Source organism: Macaca mulatta, chromosome 4, assembly GCF_049350105.2.
Source record: "Macaca mulatta isolate MMU2019108-1 chromosome 4, T2T-MMU8v2.0, whole genome shotgun sequence".
Lineage (NCBI taxonomy): Eukaryota > Metazoa > Chordata > Mammalia > Primates > Cercopithecidae > Macaca > Macaca mulatta.
The window spans coordinates 140814096-140840418 of NC_133409.1; the positions used below are offsets into that span (position 1 = coordinate 140814096).

At 46.4% G+C, this 26323-nt stretch overlaps 1 protein-coding gene across 1 annotated transcript; it reads right to left on the reverse strand.

Annotated features, from left to right (window-relative positions):
• Positions 1-16291: 16291 nt before the first annotated feature.
• Positions 16292-25721, reverse strand: NCR2 (natural cytotoxicity triggering receptor 2). The gene is given in 6 exon segments (XM_078001080.1): positions 16292-18074; positions 18836-18958; positions 19068-19192; positions 20219-20229; positions 24887-25228; positions 25386-25721. Coding segments are annotated over 6 exon segments (990 nt in total). The 5' UTR covers positions 25438-25721; the 3' UTR covers positions 16292-17737.
• Positions 25722-26323: the final 602 nt, after the last annotated feature.

Here is a 26323-nt window from a genome sequence, read left to right on the forward strand (position 1 = left end):
ATACCTGAGACCAGGTAATTTATAAAGAAAAGAGATTTAATTGGCTCACAGTTCTGTAGGCTGTACAGGAAGCATGGCAGCATCTGCTTCTGGGGAGGCTTTGGGGAGCTTTTACTCATTACAGAAGGCAAAGCAGGAGCAGGCGTCTTACATGGCAGGAGCAGGACCAAAGGAGAGCAAAGTGGGAGGTGCTGCCCACTTTTAAACAACCAGGTCTTGTGAGAACTCTATCATGAGAACAACACCAAGACAGTGGTGCTAAACCATTCATGAGAACTCCTCCCCCATGATCCAGTCACCTCCCACCAGGCCCCATCTTCAACACTAGGGATTGCAATTTGATTTAAGATTAGGTGGGGACACAGATTCAAACTATATCATTCCACCCCTGGCCGTTCCAAATTTCATGTCCTTCTCACATTGCAAAATACAATCATCCCTCTCAACAGTCCCCCAAAGTCTTAACTCATTCCAGCATTAACTCAAAAGTGCAAAGTCCAAAGTCTCATCTGAGACAAGGCAAGTCCCTTTCATTTGTAAGCCTGTAAAATAAAAAACATGTTAGTTACTCTCAAGATATAATGGAATATAGGCATTGGGTAATCATTGCCATCCCTCCTCCCGAAAAAAGAAAGAAATTGGCCAAAAGAAAGGGGCTACAGGTTCCATACAAGTCTGAAACCCAGCAGGGTAGTCATTAAATCTTAGAGCTCCAAAATAATCTCATTTGACTCCATGTCTCACATCCAGGCCACAATGATGAAAAGGGTGGGATCCAAAGGCCTTGGGCAACTCTACCTCTGTGGTTCTGCAGGGTTCAGCCCCCTTGGCTGCTCCCAAGGGCCAACATTGAGTGCCTGTGGCTTTTCCAGGTGCAAGGTGTAAGCTGTTGGTGAATCTACCATTCTGGGGTCTGGAGAACGGTGGCCCTCTTCTCACAGCTCCATAAGGCAGTGTCCTAGTGGGGACTCTGTGTAGGGGTTCCAACCCCATATTTGTCCTCCACACTGACCTGGAAGAGTTCTCCATAAGGGCTCCACTCCTGCATCAGGCTTTGTGCTTGCACATCCAGGCTTTTCCACACATCCTTTGAAATTTAGGCAGAGGCTCCCAAGCCTAAACTCTTGCACTGTGTGCACCCAGAGGATTAACACCAAGTGGAAGCCACCAAGACTTATGGCTTGCACCCTCTGAAGCAGCAGCCCAAGCTTTACAAGGGCCCCTTTGAGCCAAGGCTGGAGCTGGAGTGGCCAGGTTGCAGGGAGTAGTGTCCTGAGGCTGTGCAGGGGAGCAGGGTCCTGGGTCTGGCCCATGAAACCATTCTGTCTTTCTAGGCCTCTGGGCCTGTGATGGGAGGGACTGTGGTGAAGGTCTCTGAAATGCCTTCAAAGTCTTTTCCCCACTGTCTTGGCTATTAGCAGTTGGCTCTTATTTACTTATGTGAATTTCTGCATCCTGTTTGAATTTCTTCCCTGAAAATGAGCTTTTCTTTTCTACCACATGGCTGGGCTGCAGATTTTTCAAACTTTTACACTCCGCTTTCCCTTTAAATATAAGTTCCAGTTTTATGTCATTTATTTGCTCACGTATATGAGCATAGGTTGTTAGAAGCAGCCAGGCCACATCTTGAACACTTTGCTGCTTAGAAATTTCTCTTGCCTGATACTCTAAATTGTCACTCTCAAGTTCAAAGTTCCACAGATCCCTATGGCAGGGGCATAGTGCCTCCAACCTCTTTGGTGATGCATAAGAAATGTGACCTTTGCTCCAATGCCCAATAAGTTTTTTTAAAAAGTGGGTCTGCTGATAACAAATTAGTTTTTCTCTTCATCTGAAGATGTCTTTATTTTCCCCTCATTCCTGGAGGAATTTTAAAACTAAATTTTGGGTTGATAGTTATTTTCTTTTAGCACTTGAAAAGTGTTGTGTTTTTGATATAGCTTAAGATGGATTTTTGTTTGTTTGTTTTATCCTGTTTGGGATTCATACGCCTTCTAGAATCTGAAGGTTTGTGTCTTTCACCCAGTGTTTCTCTGAATACTTTTTCAGCTTCACCCTCTTCTCCCTTTCCTGTGTCTCTAGTGACATAAATATTGGATTTTTTGTTATAGTCTCACATGGTTCTGTTCATGATTTTTTTTCCATTTATTTTCTCTCCGTGGTTCAGGTTAGGTAACTTCTATTGCACCACATTCAAGTTTGCTGATTCTTTTCTCTGTTTTCTCCATTCTGCTGATAAACCCATCCATTGAATTCATCTCAACTATTGTGCACTTTAGAGTTTCCATCTTGTTCTGTTTTGTATCTTTTATTTCTTTTCTGAGAACTTCTCTTTTTTTTGGTTGAGACTTTCTATTTTTTAAATTTGTTTCTAATGTGTTTCTAATTATTTGTTGAAGCATTATAATATGTATTCATCCCAGCATTGGTGTCTGTTGAGTATCTTTCCTCATTCATTTTGAGACCTTTCTGGGTTTTGGTATGATGAGTAATTTTCTTATTGAAGCCTGGACATTTCAGTATTGTGTTATAACTGTGAATCTTATATAAATCGTGTGTGGTAGCAAGCCTTCTCTGGCACAGATCTTGTGGGTAAAAGTGGGATGACACCTTGTTACTGCCAGGCAGGGGTCCAGGTTGTCCTTCTGGTCTCTGTTGAGGCCTATGGGGGTGGGCGAGGGTGGGGATTGCTGAGAAGGTGCTCCTTGTAACAGCTGAATGGAAGTGGCAGTCAGGCCTTCACTGATTCCACCCTGGTTGGAAGGGGAGGGGGTGCTTCTACTGTAACTGCTGAGTGGGGTGGCCTTGTTAAAACTGAACAGTGATGAAAGTTCTGATGCTCCACCAGTCCTCCTTTGACACCACCCCAGTGGGGATGGCAAGGGGGTACCCTATGACTGCTGATGGGGGTGGAGTCCAGACTCCCTGTGTGGTCTCTGTTGACCCTGGGTGGATGAAAGTCCTGGCCTCTCACTTGGCTTTCTCTGGCTCCACCCCAGCATGGGAGTGGAAATGCCTTATTACAGCCTGGTGGGTAGAAGTCTGGGCTCTCTACTCAGACTTTGCTGGTGTAGGTGAGGTGAGGCTGCAGCTTTTTCTGTTGTGTTGGCTAGAGTAGAGCAATTGTGTCTAAAAGTTTTCTGTCTTGCCCTGCCTGCTTCTTTCCTGGTCCTTTGGCTAGAGAAAGCAGGCATTTCTTAGGGCTTTTTTTTTTTTTTTTGGTGTCAGTTGGTGTTTCTGGGTTGCAGTTTTTCCAGTATCCAGTCTAGGATATACAATATAAAAAGAAAACCCAGGGAACTCACTGCAGTGTTGTTCCTTGTTGGTTCTCTTTCTTCTCTCCACCTTTTAGAGTTGCCTCATGTTTAATATATATATAGTACATAGTAAGAAGAATAGGAAAAAGGACATCTACTCCATCTTCCCAGAAGTGGAAGCTCTCTTACAATTATTTCTTTCTAATTTAATTTTGAATAACTTTACTATTTTCAAAATAAAAACATATCCAAAAAGTGAAAATGTCTATCCCATTTTCCCCCATCTACCTTCTGCTTATCCCAGCAACCATTGTTATTAGTTTATTGTTTTCTCCAGAATTAAAAAAAATGCATCAGTATTAATCAACAATTTTCATATTTCTTAAAGCACAAAAGTTAGCATATTATAGACAGAAATTTGTATCTTACAAAATACAAGATGTCTTGCTGATCGGCCCATATTGGTACATAGGGAGCTTCTTCATCCTGTGAAAATGCAGAGTATCCCATTGAATGGATGTTCAACAGCTTGGACATTTAGGTTGTTTTCATTCTTTTGAAATTACAAACAATGCTGTAACAAACAGTGGTCTACAGATGTCATTGCACATGTGTGTTTGTATCTGTAAGATAAATTCCTAGAAGTGGAATTCCCAAACACTGAAGACACGTTCGTGCTCTGAGACAGTTGCACAAGAGGCTGAAAAGTGAACCTTATTAAGGCTGTGTCTATAGCATGGCAAAGCTGACAGTTAATCTGGAAAGACTAGTCACCTCTACTGGACACATGGCCTCATGAACCTCTTCTGGACAAGAAGGTATAAAAAAGGACACAAGGGCAGGTGTTGGAAAGGAAAGGACATATTATCCCCCAAATCTATTTCTATGTTGTTACCCCATGGCCAGACCACAGATTTAGATGACTGTAGAGTGGTCAGAATAAGCTGTTCACCATGACGGCCCCTCTTAGCCTCCCCTGGAATGGTCTCTGAAAGCAGCATGGAGGATGATTAGGAGCACAGAACATGGATGTGGACAGGGAGCCCCTTTCCTCTCAGGCCTCAATTTCTTCATCTGTTGAATGAAAGCACGGGGACAAACTTCTGTTGAAAGAGGAACCAGGCCGGGCGTGGTGGCTCAAGCCTGTAATCCCAGCACTTTGGGAGGCCGAGACGGGTGGATCATGAGGTCAGGAGATCGAGACCATCCTGGCTAACACGGTGAAACCCCATCTCTACTAAAAAATACAAAAAATTAGCTGGGCGAGGTGGCGGGTGCCTGTAGTCCCAGCTACTTGGGAGGCTGAGGCAGGAGAATGGCGTGAACCTGGGAGGCGGAGCTTGCAGTGAGCTGAGATCCGGCCACTGCACTCCAGCCTGGGCGACAGAGCGAGACTCCGTCTCAAAAGAAAAAAATAAAAAGAGGAACCTTACCCTTCTTCATCAAGGACAGTGTCACTTCAACAGGCACATCTACAAGGCATGTATAAGATTCCATTTGAAGGAGCTTTCCACTGCTGAAGAGCAAAAAGGAAGCGGAAGAGGAAAGAAGAAATAAAGACGGGAAGAACAGAAGTAAGGAAAGCACTGGCTTGAACAACCTCTGGGTCCAGATCAGATCCCACAAGTGGAGTGGACAGAGATGGTTACAGTTGTATAACGATCAACACAATCCAGACACAGAACCATCTTATCACCACCCCAGATCCCCCCAGTCCCTGAAAACCGCTGATCAGTGGTTTCTGTGCTGACAGTTTTGCCTATTCCAGAATGTCATATATATGGAATCATCCAGTGTGCAGTCTTTTGAATCTGGCTTCTTTTCTAATGCATTTGAGATTCATCAGGTTTGTGGTGTGTGTGGGTACTTTGTTTTTTGCATTGCTGAGTCACGTTCTGTTGCATGGATGTACCGCAGTCTGTTGATTCTTTCACCAGTTGAAGGTCCTGTGGGTTGTTTCCGGTTGGTGATGATTATGAGTAAGGGCACTGTAAATATTTGTGTATGGGCTTTTGTGGGGGACATAAACATATTTGCTCGGCTGGTATGGTAAGTGGGAAGCCAGGGGCAGGACATGGAGTAGGGCTTAATTGATAGTGTTAGGCTTGCTGGACTATTGAGAAGACAGAACAAGGAAGTAAAGTGTAAGGAAGCCAGACAGGACACACCACACAGAAGCTGAGTCTCCAGTGAGGACACTGCAAGTAGCCTGTCCCCAGGAGACTCAGTCAGGATGACACGTACACACCCTTCCACTGCTGTCCCAGGGGCAGGGCTGCTGTGACCTCAGACTTCCACATTCTTCACTCACTTCAACAGTCATTAAAAATGTTTACTTTTTAAAACACCCAAGTACATTTTGTTGTAAAAACGTTCAAACAATATGGTAGAATACAGGGTAAAATGCAAAAGCCCCCCTTCACACTCCCTGTTACATCCCAGTCACCCGCCCCTACCCAGACATTACCCATGGTAGCATCTTGAGGCAATTCTTGCACACATTCTTTCCTGTTATTACACACACACATTCACACACATGCATGCACACACACACATGCATGCATACATGCACACATACATTGTGTCTAGGTGTATTGGTCCATTCTTGCATTACTATAAATACCAGAGACTGGGTAATTTAAAAAGAGGTTTAATTGGCTCATGGTTCTGCAGGCTGTACAGGAAGCATAGCAACTTCTACTTCTGTGGAGGCCTCAGGAAATTTCCAATCATGGCAGAAGACAAAGGGTGACTCAAATGTTTTTTTTCTTTTTCATACTTTAAGTTCTAGGGTACATGTGCACAACGTGCAGGTTTGTTACATATGTATACATGTGTCATGTTGGTGTGCTGCACCCATTAACTCGTCATTTACATTAGATATATCTCCTAATGCTATCCCTCCTCCCTCCCCCGACCCCATGACAGGCCCTTTTGTGTAATGTTCCCCACCCTGTGTCCAAGTTCAATTGTTCAGTTCCCACCTATGAGCAAGAACAAATGGTTTTAAACAACCAGATCTCATGAGAACTCACTCACTATCTCAAGGACAGTACCAAGGGGACGGTGCTAAACTGTTGATGAGAAATCCACTCCCATGATCCACTCACCTACCACCAAGCCCCACCTCCAACATTGGGGACTACAATTAGACATGAGATTTGGTGAGGACACAGATCCAAACCATATCACTGGGGATATAGCTTTATCTTCAATTTTGCTGATAGAAATGAGGTACTATGATGTGTGTCACTCAGCAGCTTGATTTTTTGAGTTAAATTGTTTAGTTGATCTGCTCTGTGCATTTAGAACACACATATCTGCCTCTTTTCTAACCTGCTGTTTAGTGCCCTAGGCTAGAGATGTAGCCTCATTTATTTCCTTCCTTTCCTGTTTGTAGCCATTTGATTTGTTTCTAAGTTTCACTATTATATAAAATGTTGCAACAAATAACCTTTTACATATGCCTCTTTGTGCACACATGATTTATTCTCTCGTGCAGACACTAAAAATGGAATTTTCTGTGGAAAGTGGATACACATCTAATATTTTGATAAATCTGGACAAATTGATTTCCTAAAAGGATGCACTAATTTATATTCCCACCGACATCCTTTGAGATGCCAATTTTCTCACAACCTCGTCACTGCTGGGAATAACCAATCTTTTAAATTTGTATTAATTTAATAGGTGAAAAATGATCCCTCCATTGTTGTTTTAATTTGCATTTTCCCACTTACTGATAAAATTGATCTTGTCTTCCACGTATTAATTTTCCATGGTGCGTTTCTTTGGATTGCAATTTCTATCCTTTTCTGTTTCTTCTATTGAGTTGTTGCCGTTTGCTTATCGATTTCACAAGTTTCTTTTATAGTCTGGATATTAATCTTTGTATAACATATATATTATTTTTAAAATCTCCCTTTGCTTTTTTTTTTTTTTTTTTGAGATGGAGTCTCACTCTGTCACCAGGCTGGAGTGCAGTGGCATGATCTTGGCTCATTGCAACCTCTGCTCCCGGATTCAAGTGATTCTCTTGCCCCAGCCTCCCGAGTAGCTGGGATTACAGGCATACACCACCACGCCCAGCTAATTTTTGTATTTTTAGTAGGGACAGGGTTTCACTATGTTAGCCAGGCCAGTCTTGAACTCCTGACCTCGTGATCCGCGCCCCCTCAGACTCCCAAAGTGCTAGGATTACAGGCGTGAGCCACCATGCCTGGGCCCCTTTACATTTTAAAAACATTGTTTATAGTATATTTCATTATACATAACAATTATTTTTAAGCAGAAAAATCAGTCAGTCTTCCTTTCTGGCTCTGTATGGAGGAGTTGTTTATATGGAGGGCCCGTCCTTCTCTGGGGGACAGGTGATGGCATTTCTCCCAGAAGCTTGCGGAGGCCATTTCCTCAGGGGAGGAGCTCACATGGGGACACATGGGGACAACTCTGGAAATACCGACAGCTGCAGGGAACACTGTTTCCCACCACTGTGCCTGAGCTCCTTTCTTAGAGCCCAGTTTGGGGAGGGCAGCAAAGCCAGATGCAAGGGTGTTGTCCCTGGTCAAATATGAGAAGGACATAGTTAAGCTTTGTGTCTGGTCAGGTAACTGGCAGGTCACGGTGATTGGCTGAGACCTCTCCCTTCCCCACAGAGGCCCTTCCCATTTCCTTTCCTCAGTTCCTCAGGCTCAGGTTTCTCTCCCCAGGAGCCTCAGATCAGGGAGCCCTGCAGAGCTCGGGGAGGGGGAGCAGCCACATTTGTACCCACCCCTAGGATCAGCCTTCTGCTGGTCCTCTGGCCGTAAGGCGACCTCTCCCTGCCCCCCTTCCCTCTCCAGCCTTCTTTCTTGTCCTCCTCCCCAGTGCCCCATCTGAAGCCGAGGGCTCCTGCAAACCAGGTGCAGGTACCATTAGCAGCAAGAGGCAGAGAAGAGGGTCTTCCCAACCAAGCCACCTCTCCTTGACCTCTTGGGTTGGGGACCGAAGAATCCTCAGAGGGGGTGCTGGGAAGGAACAGGATTTGTTCAGGAGGAGGGGAGTCAGGAGGAGGAGAGAGGAAGCTTCAACCCTGGAAGCATGGCTGGACCACTCGCTCCTGCTGTCTTACCTACTAATGCTTGAGAAAGGTCGGTTGGAAAAAACAAAGTAGATAAAGAATCTAACATATTTCCCTTTATTGAATGTCAGGATTCTTAGAATTGGAAAAATGATGTTTGTATATAATGTATAAAGAAAAGAGAAAAACACCAGGAAAGCTGGTGTGGTGTGTGCAGTTCTAGGTGCAGCTGTTGTGGAGATCTGCTGACCAATGTCAAGTTCAGGGCTGCACTAAGATGTGGATACCTCGCTGAGACTGTGGGCTCTGCTTTGATGGTGGCTGCGTTGGCTGTTATCTGATAACCATAGGAACTCCATGGGCATTTGGGCCATCAGGGTTGGAATTCTACCAGGTATTGGCTAGGGTGCATTTTTGTAATCAGTAGGCCCGGGACTGGGAGTGGGGGTGTGTGTGCCTTTTTGTGATCTCTCCACAAGATGGGTAATTTGTCTAATTTCCATGGAGGAACAGCATGGGCCTACAGCAGGCCCTGTCGTCATCAGAGCTCAGGGGCCAGGTGCTCCACTCCACTTCTGCATTTTTAACTCACAGTATTTTTTTTTTTTCATCTGGAAGTATTTTTAAATAAATTGCAGATATCCTGACATTCTACCCTTAAATAATTTATCATACATTTCTAAAACCAGAGCTCTTGCGGCATAGCAAATTAATATGATCACAGCCAATGCAATTAAAAATAGTTTCTTAATAGACTCTACTGCTCAGTCCATATTCACATTTAGACCCAGCAAGTTCAGCACTTTAACCATGAACAGAAACTCTGGTCCGCCTGAGACCTTGGCTGTCCCCAGACTTTCTAGCCCTTGGCCAGGTATGGAGCCTGATCCCCAGAGGAGCCCAGGAAGGCAGGCAAAAACTGGAAAGAGGAAGCAGGAGACTGGAGTTTCCAAGAAAAAGACCACAGACCCTGGGAGCCTAAACTGTCCTTGGATACCAGGACGCTCCCAGAACCTCAGGGGTGAGTGGAGATGGGGCAGGGCTTCGCCTCCTTCCAGGGACTGTGTGCCCTCTTTCGGGCTCATGGAAGATCATGGCATCCTGACTAACATGACTTCACAGCAAAGTTCCTTATGCTTGTTGGGCTCCTTCCCCCACTGTCTGGTACCCACTAGTGTCCTGCTTTTCTATCCCTCTCCAGCCACCTCTTTTCAGCTTTGCTCCCCCTCCTTTGCTGTCCCTTCCCTTAGCCTGTGCTGGAGTCTTGCACAGGGGCCCCTCCACCTATGGACTCACAACTGTGTTCCCAGGCTGGCTCCTTTTGTTTGTGTCCTGTGATGCTTGGCCCTGAGCTGGGTGCAGGGAGGTCTTGAGTTCATGCTTATTGACTTACTCTCCATGGGGAAGGGGTTTCAGAATTCATCTCCATCCCCTTCATTTTCTGGAGAAAGAAACGGATGTTCAGAGAGGGGCAGTGACCTATGTGTCCAAGTTCTTGTAGAGCTGAGCTGAGAAAACAAACCCAGGTCTTGTTTCCAAGCCTTGCTCGCCCATGGCCCTTCTACTCACTGGGCTTGTGTGCAGTGCCTTTCCCTGCTTATAACAGCATCTAAGGCAGCTCCAAGACATACAGGGGACATCAGGTGAACTGAAGATAAGAAAGGGTTATGATGGAGAAAAGAGGGCAAACTAGAGAAGCTGGGCCCCTAGAAATCAAATGTGGGGATGCAGACAGAGTTTGAAGGAAACTGAGGAAACAACAGGAATAAAACATTCAGATAATTTTATTATTCACAAAGCGTGTTCATCATCATTATTGCTTATCTTAGTCCTTACAACAGTGTGGTATAATATTTCTCTCTCTACAAGTGAGGAAACTGAGGTCCAGGGAAGGTCCGTGACCTGTTGAAGGTGGCAAGTGGCTTTTTTGGTATCCAGGCTCCTGAGCTCCATCAGGGTTTTCCACCATATGTTCCCCCTGCAATCAGAGCAGGAAACCAGGAAGGGGGTCAGAGACTGCCACACAATTGCACAAGGTGCAGAGGCAACCCCTTCCCCATCCCATTACTCACAGAGTTGGTTGCCATACCCCCCTCACAAGGAGGAAATCTGCCCCCAGCCACTGCTGCCAGAAAGGTGTCAGTGGGTATGCAAGGATTTTGAGCCCAGCTTGGTCAGTTTCCTCGCCCTGATTTTTTCCTTTATTTTCCTCTGCTGTCCACCAAGAAGAGGGGCCTGTTTCCTGCAGGTCTCCAAGTTCACCCTCTGCCCACACACTATTATCTGTCTTTCCAGCTGCAGTAAGCTCCGGAAAGACAGATGGTCTCTGCTGTGTCACAGTTGAGTCCGCTTTCTTCTATACCTCACTCCCTCTAAAACTCAGCCTTTGTTCGGTGTTCCCCTTGTGTCTGGTGCTTTTCGAATATATCACCCTACTTAGAAATCCAAATAGCTTGGTAATGTGGGTGTTATCAGTTCTGTTTTTACCAATAAGGAGACTGGGGGTAGAGACCTTAAGAAACTTTTCCAGGGTCACTTAGTTGGCAAAAATGAAGGGGGTTCTTTGTTACACATTGGCAGAAAGTTTAGCAACACTGTCATCTGCAGTAATGTGGAAAGTAGAAAATGTCCCTCATGAGCTGGGTTGTGCAGCTAGGATTTCCAGGCAAAGTCTTGAAAGTGCTACCTGGTTTCTTCTTGTGGCTCATCATAAAATGAGAGAGGAGAGGTAAACTCTAGGCAGGATTATTCAACATGAGGGAGCTGGGACTTGATGACTTAAAAAATTCTCAGCCTCCAGACAGTAAATGATGCTAAAATCAAATCCAGGGCACATTCAGGAATATTGGTCTAAAGATGAAACCAAGGCTATGACTGTAAAATCCTTTGTTAAGGCCTCAGAAAGGTAGTGCGTTTAGTAGGAAAAACCAAATTGTTTTCAGGTCTGGAAGGTCTTGAGGGCAGGAGCTTCTGTTCTCCGTGGAGCTGGGGTGCATCTCTCTCTCAGAACATGAATGTGTTCACCAACTCAGAAGCTCCTGAACCTTACTTTTGTGATTTTTACAGAGACTTCATCACGTCAGCATGATTGATGAGTAATGCAATCTTCAGCCCCCTCTCCTCCCTGGGGTATGGGAGGTGGGGTGAAAGTTCCAAGCTTTCAATCATGGATTGATACTTTTGGTGCTCAGCCCCCATCCAAGAGCACACTAAGAATCACCTTAGAGGCAAAGATGCCAGGAAATTCCAAGGGAGGTAGGACTTCTGTGTTAGACATTCTTATCACTCAGGAGATTAGAAAGGTCTTAGGAGCTCTGTGTCAGGAACAGAGGTCAAAAAGACCAAATGTGAGAACAAAAGATTCTCTTAGCACTCCTGTTTATAAGGGTCTTAGGAGCTCTGTGTCAGGAACTAAGGTCAAAGATATATATATATATATGAAAATTATATATATGAAAATTATATATAAGAATATATACATAATTTATTAAAATTTATTAATTTATTAATAAAAAATAATATAAAATATATAAAACATAAAAGGTATAAAATATATATTAAAATAAAAATATAATAAAAATTATTATTATAATTTATATAAAATCATAATGATTTTAATAGTATATAATTATTATTATTTCACATAGTGTCTCAAGCAAAAGGCCCTTTCATGAATTTAAGGGTGTGTGCTTCATAGATTTTTCAGTCAAACATTAGAGCTTCTAAGAAGTACAAAGACATTATCCTCACTGTCTTGGCAGAAGCACATGGTGTGGAACAGATCTTCTCTTAGAGAAATTTGTGGGTATGGTCTTTGTCTAATGGAGTGAGTCACAGTAAGTTTTACAGGAGATCCACATATTTTGTAAGAGAATGACATTCACAAAACACTGCCAGATTGGACTGAAAGGAACAGAAATAGCATAAAATCTGGGATCTTACTTTGTATCCCCCAAATTAAACTGGCAGGAAGCAGCCTGAGGAAATTACAAAGCTGTAAATATGGGCTGCCTTTCATGGAAAGAGAAGGGTGGCTCAGAAGACACTCAAGCACAGAGGAAGGAGCCACGACCACTGAGAATTATTTCTAGGTAGGTGTTGAGCAGTGTTTGAATCAAGGAATTTCCAACATTTGCCCAGCTAAAGTTCTGATTTTCTAAGCACCAGTGACCTTTTTTTTGCCTCCCCCTTCCACTTCTTTTGAACAAGAATATCTGTAGTGATTTTCCTATGACTGTACTACATTGGACATTGGGGTTGTGTGTGTGTGTGTGTGTGTGCGTGTGTGTGTGTGTGTGGCAGATAACTTGTCTCTAGCTCACAGGTCTTCATACTGAGAATTGTACTTGAGGAACTACACCTGAGGAATTTCCTCCACACCTGGACCTGGTTTAAATGACGAGTTCCTGGACCTCATCCTGATGCCATAATGGGATGAGACTTTGGGAGACCTTTGGTGGGACTGAGTGTATTTTTGCGTGTGGGAGGAATGTAAATAATTTGTGGCCAGAGCGAGTACTGTGGTGGTTTTAAAATACATGCGCTAATTCTTTAATATACCTTCCTTCAAGGGATGGAGGTGAATCCCAGGGCTGGACCCAATGACTGGCTTCTAATGAGTAGAATATGGCAGAAACAGCAGTTTGTGATTTCAGAGACTAGGTTATTAATGGCACTATGACTTCCTCCTTCTGCACCCTCTCTTGGATCAGTCACACTGGGGAGTTATTTCCCTTGCGGTGAAGAAAGGCTCATATGGCAAAGACCTCAGGTCTGTGTGAGCAGCCACGTGAGGGTGCACCGTCTTGGGAACAGCCCTCCATCAAACTCCCCACCACTGCATTTCTTGCTGACATCCTGACTGCAATACCAGAGAGGTTCTGAGCCAGGAGCACCCAGCTAAGTTGTTCCCAAATTTCTGGCCACACCCCCAACCCCCCAAAAAACCTGTGACCTAATGAATATGTATCATTTGTTGTTTTAAGCTAGTATTTTTTGGGGCTAGTTTATTACACAGCATCAAATGAGTCAGGAGAAAGTCACAAGAGTTTTTTCCTGGAAGCCCGGGAAGAAAGCATCTCACGAAGGCAGAAGTGGAAGGCCATGCCTAGGGTGCTCTTCTTCCCAGGGTGAGGAGGTTTCAGCATTGGCTGCTGGATTTCACAGTGCAGAAGTCACTGGAGGTGTTTCAAGGAGTGGCGCAGTCAAAGGCCTGGCTGGAGTGGCTTCAAGAGAGAACAGAAGAGAACCCTGGAGGCTGATGGTGCAGCCAGTCTTTTCATGGGCCCTTGCTGCAGAGGACATTAAGATGATGGAGCAGTAGCTGGAGGGCTGTAAGTGGGGAGGGTTTAATATATTAGAGCCCATTTAGATTCTGACGGTCATGACATACAACTGGGGAAGAAGATGATGAAGGAGAGAGGGGTGGCTCCTGGATGAATATTCCTTTTTTAATTTTAGACAGGATCTTGCTCTGTCACCTAGGCTGGAGTGCAGTGGCATGATCATAGTTCACTGTAGCCTCACCCTCTTGGGCTCAAGTAATCCTCCTGCCTCAGCCTCCCGAGTAGCTGGGACCACACAAGTCCTCACCTCCATGCTCGGCTGGAATATTCTTGTGTAGACAAGAGAAGATGGGATTTGGAGCTGAAGGAAAGTGATTGGCTTGAGATGAGAGTAGGGAGAGTGAGAGGAAGAAGAGAGGCAGATGATTGGTAGGTGTGGTGGGATCAAGTGGACGTTCTTTTTCCTCCTTCCTTCCCTCCCTGCCTCTTCCTTCTTTCCTTCCTTCCCTCCTCTTTTTCTCTCCCTCTCATTCTGTCCGTCCCTCCCTCCTTCCCTCCCTCCTTCTCTTTCTCTCTTTCTCTCTTTCCCCCACTCTCTCTCTCTTTTCAGTGAGTTAGGATGTAGGCACACCAGCTGAGCATGTAGAGAGGGAAGACAGGGGACGATGTAGGTCTAGAGTGGAGCAGAGTCACTCCACTCTCAAGGTCACATGCTGACAGTGAGACACTTCGGGGTGATAGATTGTATTTTGTCAGCCATAGCCACATTCATCTTGGCTGGACACAGGCACAGAGTAAGCGGGAAGCTAGGTCCAACCAGGGTTACAGTTTTCCCAGAGGAGTTCACTAAAAGGGAAGAGGAGCCCAGAAGTGGAGGCTGTGTGCCAAAGAGTGATTTGAGGTTGGATCATGGAAACTAAGGGAAAGGAAAGCATGAGTGCAATGGGGAAAAGGGGCAGATGGCAGGATTAATGGATCATGGGTCCCTGTGGTGTTGAAGCAATACTGGGATCAGGTTAGCAGGATTGAGGTAGGGAGTGGTGGGAATGAGATTAAGAGGGGAGCTGTTGGCGCTTGCTGATCATCTGCAAGGGTGGCTGAGATAGGGAAGAGGACCAGACCATTGGAGGCCAAGGAACTGAGATGCCAAGGATTTGTAAGAATCATTCATGTAGCTCTTGAGTCTACATGGGCCCAAGATCACCAAGAATTATGGCGGGAACAGTCAGAGTGATGTTGAGCCTGGGGTTAAGACCCCCGAGGAATAAACAGCAGTGCCCCAGATCGTACAGAATCTGCAGAAATGATGGGTGGTCACCCACAGTGATATAGCCTAATGGCAGAAAGCTACTTGTGGAGTACTTTAGGGAGGATAGGAAGATAGGAAGGGGCCGTGAGGAGCACAGAGGACACTGACTCCACCCTTGGACTCAGAAGCATGAGGTCAAGGAGAAAAAACTACCCCCTCCCCCCACAAGAGAACTGTGGAGAAAGTAGCGTCCTCAGAGAACAGGCAGATGTCAGGGAGAGTACCGAGGCGACGTTCAGAGAAGCTGAGTGCACAGGGGCTTGTGCTGATGACTGCGTACTTCAGGTACGCAGGTGGAAAGGTTATGGAATTTGGGACGAATGGGAAATGGGGCTAATGTAATCTATTTATAAGGTCTTACTGAGTTGGGATTCTGGGTGATGAGGGAGGACCAGGGCATCCTGGGCGTCTTATAGCAACTGGAGTGAACAGGGATATAATAAGCCACCAAGAGGCTATACTGGAGTCTGAGTGCTTACCTTCGGGGAAGGGGAGGGGGCCAGGAGTCTTTACATGAGCAAGTGGAGACCTGGGATCTCACTTGCTCCTGCCCTTGGTGGCAGATGCTGGGGAGGGGTGTTTTGATGGAAAATCTGAGGTCCCTCCTCACTCTTGCCAAGAAGGTGAAAGCAGCAATAACTGGACAAAAATTGCATAAACCCATCCTCAAGGATGAACAGAGAGCTCCATACACATTTTGAAGGTGGGTAAAATCAGATGACTTCACAGATCATAGAGAGCTGGTGGGAGTGGGGGAATATGAGGGAAGTCGTTTTTACCTTAGAACCCCAGAAAGGTGGAGAAATGGGAGGTGCAGGTATCTCTTAAGGCAGGGTTGAAGTGGGTGCTGGAAACCAGAGACCAGGTTGGAGCTCTGCTCTAAGAATCACTTAGACTTCTAGATTCTCTGGGTTCCGTGAGACGGAGAGTAGGTTAGCTGCCCACATCCTGTCTTTCCTCTCTCTCAACAGCTGCAGAGAGCTTGAGGTAAGTCTTTGATGAGGGTGACACAGAGATGCTCCGCTCGGAGCACAGGGCGCCACAGAGAGAGAGAGTGTGCAGTGGGGGCTTGGGTGGGAACAGACATTGGGCAGCGAGACCCTTTTGCTCTGCTCCAGTTGGTGCCTAGAACCCTGGGTCTAGACTTACACCCCCAGGGAGGACAGCTAAGAGTCCTTTCTGGAGAAACCGAGCTGTGAAAGAGAAGAAATGGAGCCATGCTCCTACCCAGTCAGCCTGGAGCCCAGGGCACCCCGCGGCATGCACTGGGTTTCTGAGCTCTTCCATGCGAGTGGGTGGCTGAGAAGCGGCAAAGGTTTCCAGAACGCTCTGAAGAAAGACAGAGGTCAATGAAAGGAGAAAATAAAAAATATGACGGGCACCTTGGAGGACACAGAAAATATGGAAGGCTTCGGAAAAGTTCAAAAGTTAAAACTTTAATATTTCCAGAGAAAATATGTCTGGTCAAAATAAAACATGCTGTGCTATAAAAAGGAACATTCAGAGAACAAATGGACCATTTAGAAATGAAAAATGTGATCGTGTACATTGAAAACACTTGAATGGAATGTAACCTTGAGGAACTTTCTCAGAAAGTAGGAATAAAGAAACATAGATGACAAACAGGAGAGGAAAGATAATCACGTCAGGCTCAGATCGGTAGGTCCAACATCGGATTGTAAGTGTCAGAAAGAGAGAACAGCCCTGTGGGGGTGACAGGCCTGGGGCAAGGCGCGGAGTGATCTTGAATGTGGCAAGTTGCGAGCCTCTTGACCAGCTTGTGCAGAAAAAAGAAAGGTTCACTTCCTTGTAGAGGCTGCAGCCATGTTGGTGGCGGTAAGGACAGCACAGAGGGGCGCTGTGCTGCAAGGGCGGCTGATCTAGGCAAAGCATTGTGGGGGCCCCAGTGATGACACTGGACTTCAATTCCTGGGTGGCGGAAATGCACAGAGGTGTTGTTGGGAAGGGACTTCTCAGGGGAACAATCTAGGAGGCGGGGACTGAAGACAGGACCCCCCATTAGGTGGCTGACGCAGTGGTCCGAGTGCCAGTGTGAGGTGAAGGGGCTAGGAAATGGGGAGGAGGCACAATAGGGGAGGCCTTGGCAGAGTGTGGCTGAGCAAGGGGAGAGGGAGAGGGAAACGTTGGGGTGACCCAGGCATCTGGATTTGGGGTGTTAAATAAGAGTAATAAGAGGCCATTGGTTTAGACTGAGCTCCTGCACTAGGCCCAACAGCCCAAACCAAAATGGGGTCACTGGTGCTAAGGTTCCACGCCACCAAGCCAAAACCAAGTTGTTTATCTCACCTTCCGAGAAATTAAGAGAGAGAGGTAACAGCCAAATCCCTGCACAGGCCAGTTTTAGCTGGTATGGTAGGGAAGTCCCCTCTGCTTTAACCTTTTACAAAGAAGGTACCTTTGAAATGACCAATTTCTTTTTGTTCCTTGTTTGCACTTTCTTCTGTCTTTTTCTGTCACTCCAACTGCCCAGGTTGCAGAGCACAGTTCTCTAAACCTCTTCTGATTCTGAGGGCTGCCCAATTTGCAAATCGTTCTTTGCTCAAATAAACTCTGTTAAATTTTTTTTGTCTAAAGTGTTTCTTTTCTTCTTTTCTGTTTTAGAGACAAGGTCTCACTCTGTCGCTCAGGCTGGAGTGCATGATCATGGTTCACAGCAACCGGGAACTCTTGGCTTCAAGCAATCCTCCAGCCTTGGCCTCCCAAAGTTGTGGTATTACAGGTGTCAGCCCCCAGCGTTCCAGGCCTCAAGTTTTTCTTTTATCAGGGGCTATAGATAGGAGGAGGAGGCAGGGAAGAAGGATTCTTATCATTGACTCAGGTTTGGTAGAAAGGTGCTGCAGGTGCTGGGCTTTGCACCCACAACAGGGTGCTGGCCCCAGTGCAAACTGAGGGTGAGCAAGTAGAGGGCCTGGGCTCTGCAGCTCTGCAGGGAGGGCGTGGCCAAAGGCCTTGGATCAAGTTCTGGCCTTTTCTTTGCAGAGAATGCAGAGGTCAGAGGTCCTGGAGCTCCTGGGAGCCCAGCCTTGTCAGAGACTGGCTGCCCACCTGAGGTCCTATGGCTCAGTGGGAAGTGTCTATGGGCCTGGGGCCTGGTCTGAGCTGGGCGCAGCAGAGATCTCCCTTGATGCTGCACATGCCGATTCCTTGAGACCCCTGAGATATGGGGAGAAATACATGAAGTGACTTGAATCCATTCTCCCACCCCGTCCCTCTCCCCAAGCCTGCCCCTCCTCCAGCAAGCCGGCTCCTGGCCTGACTCAGTTGTCCCTGTACCTTTCACTCAGCCCCACCTATGGTTTTTCCCATGTATCCCCTTCTCCCTGGGTGCTGTTTCCCTCCTGTGTCTACCCTCTCTCCCTCAGGACTAGAATGAGGCGGAGTCCTGGGATGGTGGCTTTAGGGAGTCCCTGGACTTGGGCTTGCCTGGAAGGGCAGGTGGTGGGAGGGACTTTCCAGCTGTGCAGGTCTGTGTTTCTGATGGAGGGCTGGGGGAGGGGAAGGGGAGGGGAGACGGAAGGAGAAAGGTAGAGGGAAGAAGAGGAGAGGAGGGAGGGGTAGAGAGAGAGGGAGAGAGGAAGGGGGTGGAATGGGAAAGAGGGAGGGGGAGGAATGGAGAGGGAAAGGGAGGACAAGGGAGTGGGGGGAAGAAAGAGAGAGAGAAAGGGAGAGAGAGAGGAGAAAACACAGAGAAAGAGAAACATGGATGAGATTCCTGCAAGTTTGCAGCTGAAGGACAAAGGTAAGCCTGTGTGACATATCAGATGGAGGGACTCCATGAGGGCTTTAGTTTGGAGAGCTCTGCCAATTATAATTTCCACCTCTGTTCTCTGGCCGATTCCCCTCTGACCCTCCATCCTGGGCAGAAGCTGTTCCCTGTTCCATTTGCCCCAAGTCCAACCCTCACCACACTCACCACCAGATGAGCAGGGCTGACAGCACCAGGCTCTTGACTACGAGGAGTCCACAGAGCACAGGGACCAGGGCACAGGGGGCTGCAGGGCCAGGGTGGAGCGTGGAGTTCTGTGGCCTGGAAGGCGGAGGGACAGGAAGGGGAGAGGACAGGTTATGGAGACAAGTCTTCATCTGCCGGCCCCCGCCCAGGCCTGTGTGGCTACGGGCGCCCCCCCCGAACTCACTGTGAAGGGACAGTGATGGTAGCTGGAGACTCAGGGTCTTCTCTGGCTCCTCCAGTGGGAGGCACACAGCTCTGGGTCTGGGTCTGTGAAGAGACCAGGTTGCGGGGAGCCCAAGAGGTCTGGGTCTGGGTCTGGGTCTGTGAAGAGACCAGGTTGCGGGGAGCCCAGGAGGTCTGTGTGGAGGCAGAGGCTGCCAGGGAGGAGAAAGGGCTGTGGTTAGTGAGTGGAAGACCCCACCTGTGCCTGCCAGCAGGAAAGCTGGTTGGGGGAGTTGGACCAGGCTGGGAACAGAGCCCATGAGCCCAGAGAAGAAAACTGATTTGAGGGGTGGGCACTGAACTGTGAAGTCCTCTGGCTCAGAATTAGAAACACCTGTGGCCTGGGCTCTATTGGGCCCCTGCAGTCATATCCTTGAGTCCAGGAGGAGCACTGGAAGAGGACTCAGGAGGCCTGGTCCCCTCCCAGCACTCAAGTCTTTGGACGGGCACCCACCTGAACCTCCTGAGGGTGGACATGGCCATGATGCTTCGGGCCCCTCTGGCTCTCGACCCTCCATTCTCTTTCTCATGCCTCTGGGGTTTGGGAAGGGAGCCTCTTGTGAGAATTTGAAAGGTAGTTTTCAGATTTCTGCCCTTCCCAGTTCTGCTGCACAACCATGGACCCCAAGCCTCAGCAGCCTAGGGAATGCCTTTCACAGCCCCTCTTGACTCTGGGACTCTGTGAACTGGCTGTGCACCACTCCTACCATTCACCTTCCCAGGAAGACCCAGAGCCACCTGTGCTCAGAGCCCTTGGTGGAAGTGGGGAATGGCTGTCTCTGGAAGAGTGATGGGGACTGTTGAGGTCAAAAAGGCAATGCTGGTTACGGGGGCGGTGGCAGGGTGTGAAGGAAAAGAAAGTGGGGTTGGAACCAAGGCTGGGAGAGGAAGTGGGGATTCTCAGTGTCTCAACCTAGCAGACTAGGTCTACATACCTAACTGGAGTCCAGGAGGTGGGGAGAGGGGGAAAAAAGGGGAAAGGGCTAGGAGGGGCGTGAAGGAGAGGGTGCCTGAGGCTGGGTCATTCCTCATCCCAGAGACTGCCCTGGAAGGTCCTCCCTGGACTGAGTCACAGGCCTATGGACCTGTGGACACGATCCTGTCCCACAGGACACTCTCTGAGGCTGTCTAGGATGCTGTCCAGGATAACCCTGTGCTCAGCCTGGGAGAAGGCCGTGTTTGGGACACTCTGGTAAAATTCTAGGCCTGTGCTATTGAATGTGTCATCTATGGCCTGGTGCTGGTCTACAAATTGTCTGTAACCCATTCACAACAAGGTAAGTATAAAAATTGGGAGTAGGGGTTTCAAAACGTTTATATCAATTTGTTATTGCCTCAAGATCCAAGCATGTGATTAGTTAACTCGTCTCATCTCCTTGAACGGGATATAGACCAGCTTGGGTGTTGTCAAATTAGCATGGAGAGTCGAACATGGAGCGAGCTGTGTGCTAGTAACCTATGCCAGGGCCATGCTACAGTGGGTGATACTTTAAAATTAGTTGTTAGTGGCCAGGCATGGTGGCTCACGCCTGTAATTCTGGCACTTTGGGAGGCCAAGGCAGGTGGATCACTAGAGGTCAGGAGTTTCAGACCAGCCTGGCCAACATGGTGAGACCCCATCTCTACTAAAAATACAAAAAAATTATCCAGGCGTGGTAGTAGACACCTGTAATCCCAGCTACTCGGGAGGCTGAGGCATGAGAATAGGTTGAACTCAGGAGGCGGAGGTTGCAGTGAGCCGAGATCGCGTTACTACACTCCAGCCTGGGCGACAGACAGACTCTGTCTCAAAAAAAAAAAAAAAAAAAAGTAAATAAATAAATAAAATAAAATAAGTTTTTAGCTGTAACCCAAAAGTGTATAAACATCTGGAAAGATGTATAATTTTATAATTTATTATTTTTACAATCATTTTCATTTTTAATCAAACATTTTAAACAAAATGTAAAGTGTAACATGATTAGCTAATTTAGAGTAGAATAGTGATTACTTAATTAGCGTTCTAATGAACAGATAGCAAAACAAGTCACTGAAAAAACACATCTTTCCTGGATGTGGCAGTGACAGCCAAATGAAGATGGTAGAATTGATTCCAAAGAAATTTTTTCCTTCTGCAATTATTCCAAAGAGTTTGTGCTGGTCTTGTTTGAAAGTAGAATCCCTCATTGTGGTAGGCAGAATAAGGGTACCCCAAAATGTCTACTCCCTAATCCCAGGAACCTGTGAGGACATTGCCTTCCATGGCAAAGGGAAATTTGCAGGTGTGATTAAGGTTGAAGACCTTGAGTTGGAGAGAGTTGCCTGGATTATCCAGGTGGGCTCGATCTAATTATGAGTCTGTAAGAGCAGAGAACGTTTCCTAGCTGTGGTCAGAGATAGGTGCAATGTGAGAGGGACCCCCATCCGGTGTTGATGGCTTTGATGAGGGAGAAAGGTGGCCGTGGGCCAAGGAATGTGGCAGCCTCATGAAGCTGGGGACAACCTTCGGTTTACAGCAAGCAAGAAAACAAGACCTCCGTCTCTGATAGCTGCAGGAAACTGAACTCTGCCCGCAACCTGGATGAGGAGAAACAGATGATCTCCTAGAGCCCCCAGGAGGGAACACAGCCTGCTGACCCTTGGTTTCAGTTCAGTAAGACCCATACTGGACAATGTAAGATAATAAATTTGTTTTAAGCCACTAAATTTGTGGTAATTTGTTACGGCAGCAACAGGGAACTATTACACTCATATAGGCGAGTTTTGTAGTTATAATTAGTAGGGAAGTATTAAAACCTAGTGAGTTATTTGTTGAGATGTATTGGCTTATGAGGCAAATGCACCATAAAAACAAGTGACATAGTCTGGGTACGGTGGCTCACGCCTGTAATCCCAGCACTTTGGGAGGCCGAGGCGGGTGGATCACCTGAGGTCAGAAGTTTGAGACAAGGCTGACCAATATGGTGAAACCCTGTCTCTACTAAAAATACACAAATTAGCCCGGCATGGTGGCAGGTGCCTGTAGTCCCAGCTACACCAGAGGCTGAGGCAGGAGAATCGCTTGAACTCTGGAGGCGGAGGTTGCAGTGAGCCGAGATTGCGCCACCGCACTCCAGACAGAGCGAGACTCCGTCTCAAAATGAAACAAAACAAAACAAAACGAAAAACGAGTGGCATATACATATGAAACGGAAAAACACAAGTTCACAACAAACTGTTTTTAGGAAAAAAAAGAGTACTGGATTGAAAAGCTCTTGAAAGGAATCTGTATTTCACATATAAGCTCTAGACTTTGTGGCTTCTTGTAAAGTAACATTTTGTATTGCAAAGACCAACAATCCATCTACAGTTGCCGAAACATTACTGAACAACGTTTGCTTTATGACACTGGGTAATGTATAGCAAAGAAGGGAGCTTGATATCATTTTCCCTTGATGCCTTAGGTCAACATATGCAGGAATTGGATAATGAGATGGATGACCACCTCCCAGAACAAATAAAGCTAGCAAAGTATTCTTCATGGCAATTTGAAAAAAATGCACAAATATTGCTAGCATAACTATTCCTTTAGTATACGCAATTTGAACACAATGATATGAAGGAATTCTGTATCTTTTAGCTTAATTGTCACAAACACAACTAGCTCTGAACTGTATAAAACTATGAAGGTTATATTATCAAAATGTGGTTCGGGGGTTAAGTTTTATGTAAGAGTATGTTCTGATGACTGCAATTGCAATGACAGGAAAATGTCATCCAGGTTAAGAAGGCTTGGGCTAGATTGTAAATTAATGCACTCCTTCCTTCATTGAGAGAGTTTTGCTATGAAATAAAATCAGCTTAACTGAACGTTGTGCTGACCAATGTGGACAAAATTGTGAATTTTATGAGGTGAATATATGAAATTTGAAATCATTCTCTTTATTATGTGGTAATATGAAAACAGATCATAAACAGCTACTGTTGCATGCCAAATTCAAAGTTTTGTTGAGAATGTTTCATCTATAGAAAGAATTCCTCTTGTTTCTTTAAGACAAGAAGCTAGTTTAGTACAAATGTGAACTGTACCTTCAAGCTTGTTTATACTGTAGTTCTGATGTTAACATGTCCATGCAAGGAAGTAAAGCAACATGTTTTTCAGTGGCGAATAAAGTCTAAGTGCAAACATAAAAGTTAGAAGAACCATTTCTGTGAATTGTTATGACATATTCTTAATTTAATAACATTTATCAACAAAATAGGTGATGATATTGCATATCTTCACAAGTGCTCATGGGAAAACACTGATAATTTGATAGCATGTTTTGAATTTTGTTTTTTGTCAAAAGAAGATATATGCAGAGGAAATTCATAGATCTAGAATCCATATTTTCCCATCAAAAGATAATTTAAACTATAACTTTTAGGATAAACTTTTGGAACTGGCTACTGATAAAGGATTGAAGATGCATTTTGAAATTACAGCATCGCTTGCTTCCTTTTATAAAAGTTAAACATAAAACTGTTGAGCTTGTCGGAATTGCTTTAAAATTTCTTCTGTTTCTGACATTATACCTCCGTGAGACCAATTTTCTGGTCTTCTACTATGAGTATTATTTTTTAAAAAATCAGCACAATTTCTTTATACATTATCTCCTAAGCGATGTGGTGTCATAAATAGTTCTCAGATTAGGTAAGTTAACAAGTAAGAAAAGTGCTCATTTGTCACATTATAATCCTTAAACATGGACAGACAGGGTGTTTGTTTGAAGGGTGCATACTGGCATTTAATATAGAGAACTGCAATTTCCCCTCTAACTTTGTATTTAGTTTTAACTGAGGAACAACAAAACGTTTTGAGTATACCGTTAAGCCGCTACATCAATCACCTTTAGGCGCACTTTCAAATGAAATGTATACAGTTTTTATAAATTTTTCCCTATGTGATATTTGTTCTGATTATATTTATTACAATGTAATTTTATGTTTGTCAAATTTAATAAATTTTGGGCTTGTACTTTGTATGTCTTTTTCTTATTTTTCTAGTAATTTGTTTTTACCATGTTTTACCAAAAAAATTAGTCATGTGAATTGCAGATTTTTTTTTTTAAAAGGTCCTCCTCCATAGGAACTTAGAGTAGCTCTGCTTTGGGCAGGACGTTGGCACACTTTCTGTAAAGGGTCAGGGATGAGCCATGTGGTCTCTGTCACAGCTGCTCTATTTTGCTGTCACAGCATGAAAAGGGCCACAGACAATAGGTAAACGAGTGGGCATGGCTGTGTTCCAAAAAATAACTCTACTTACAGGCACTGAAATTTGAATTTCCTGTATGCCACAAAATATTGTTTTTCTTTTGATTTTTTTCACCCATTCTTAGTTATCGGGCCATCCTTTACTGACCCTGATCTGGACTATGAGGGATACCCATAGTATCTTGGTATTTCGACTACCCAGATACTACTGGCTCTACCTGGTGGGGGCAGCCAGTGGATGCACCTTTCCTGGGCACCTGCTATGTACCAAAGATGCTGGGCGGTCCTGCCCTCCTGTAGCAGGGTCATGTGGGCTGACTGCTTAGCATGCTCACCAGGTGTGTTTCAGCGTCTCTCAGGAGGCCCAGGCTGCAGGCTTGGGAGTCAGGGAGACTGTGAGATGGCTGCTCTTGTGCACATATGAGTTCCCCCCATACCTGTTCCCAACAGCCTCCCCAGGAGACTGGGGTGTGGGCATGGGTGGCTTCCATGATTAGGAAACCAGGGGTGATGGAGGCACCAAAAGGGGGTGAGGGGCACCCCCCTGAGGACCCTAGGGAAAGAGCTCACCTGGAGATACCACCAGATAGAACCTGACGGACTTAGAGACAGAGTTGTCAGAAGGGCGGTAGATTCTACACCAGTAGTGTCCTGAGTCTTCCTCTCTCAGATCAGTCATGGTGACAGTGAAGAAGCCAGCAGCAGGGTCATCCCAGATTGCGAATCGAGAGGTTGCAGCCACCGTCCTGGGCTTGGAGCTGGTGACTAACCTGATGCACACGAGTGCTGATGCCTCCTTACACCAGCCTTTCTTCTCGTAGAGCCTGCCTGTGGGCGGGTACTGGCATCTCACGGTCAGCGTCTGCCCTGCCACACTTTGAAGTACCTGAGCCTTGGATCGTGCCTGAGAGCCTGTAGAATGATGAAGTAACGCATAGGTCAAGGCCACACGCACAACCTGCCTCATAGCAGGCCTCTGCCCACAGAGCCACCTGCTACCTGACTCTGCTGTCCCGACAGTCCCCACCATCCCCATCTCCTCTGTTCCCTGGCTCCCCCTCCCCCTCACCTGGGAACAGCAGCAGCAGCAGTAGCAGTGGGTGTGGGGCTCGCCAGGCCATGTGGCCCTTTTCCTGTGTGTTCGTGGGAGGGGATACCTGGAGAAGACTGGGGAGAGGGAACTGGGAGCTGGGCCTGATTCTGCTGCTCTTCCAGCACCTCTGATAGAAAAATGAGACAGGCTGAGGCCTGGGTTGGGGAGATGGGAGACTGCAAAGGGCAGGTTCTGTGGGCACAGGGAAGCGGGGATCTCCAGCTGTAGGTGAGTCTGGGCCTGGTGGGCTGGGTGCTGTCCGGCACACAGCTTCCCAGCCCTCTGTAGAAGATGCCTGCTCTCCCCTGCACCCAGCTGCCCCTCCCCACCATGACCTACCCCTGAGGGAGGAGCTGAAAAGGCCAGGAGGAAACTGTGGGCGAGTAATGGACTGCTTCCCCCTTGCTCCCTCTCTGCGCTGCCTCTTCTTTGCAGGGCCTGGGATTTGCCGCCTTTTCCAGGGAAAGTCAGGCTGAAGGTGGATGACAAGCTCAGGGGCACTTGGCACCCTGATCATGAGTCCCAAGCCCCACTGGTCACAGGGTGGCCAGGGACGTCATGCCCAGGCCTCCGTGATGGGTCAGTGATGTGCTTCCACTCTGGGAAGTTTCGTGGGTGCGGGAGAGGAGAGGGGAGAGGAGGTGGAGATTCAAAACCAGCAAGGGAGGCTAGGGAGGGTCCTTGGCAAAGGTAGGGGAGGGGAGGGTTGGGAGAGCACACCGAGCAGGAGATGCATCAGTGGGGTGGGGTAGAGGGAGCCCAGGCACCCGGACCTGGCCTCATCTCTGCATCCTCGACCTTCACCACTTAAGGACCCTGGAAGAATATTGTTTAATTAAAACATAAACAGATGAAAGACTCTAGCATTTTTTTTTTAGTTAATATCAGCACTTTGAAGATTTAATTTTAAAATA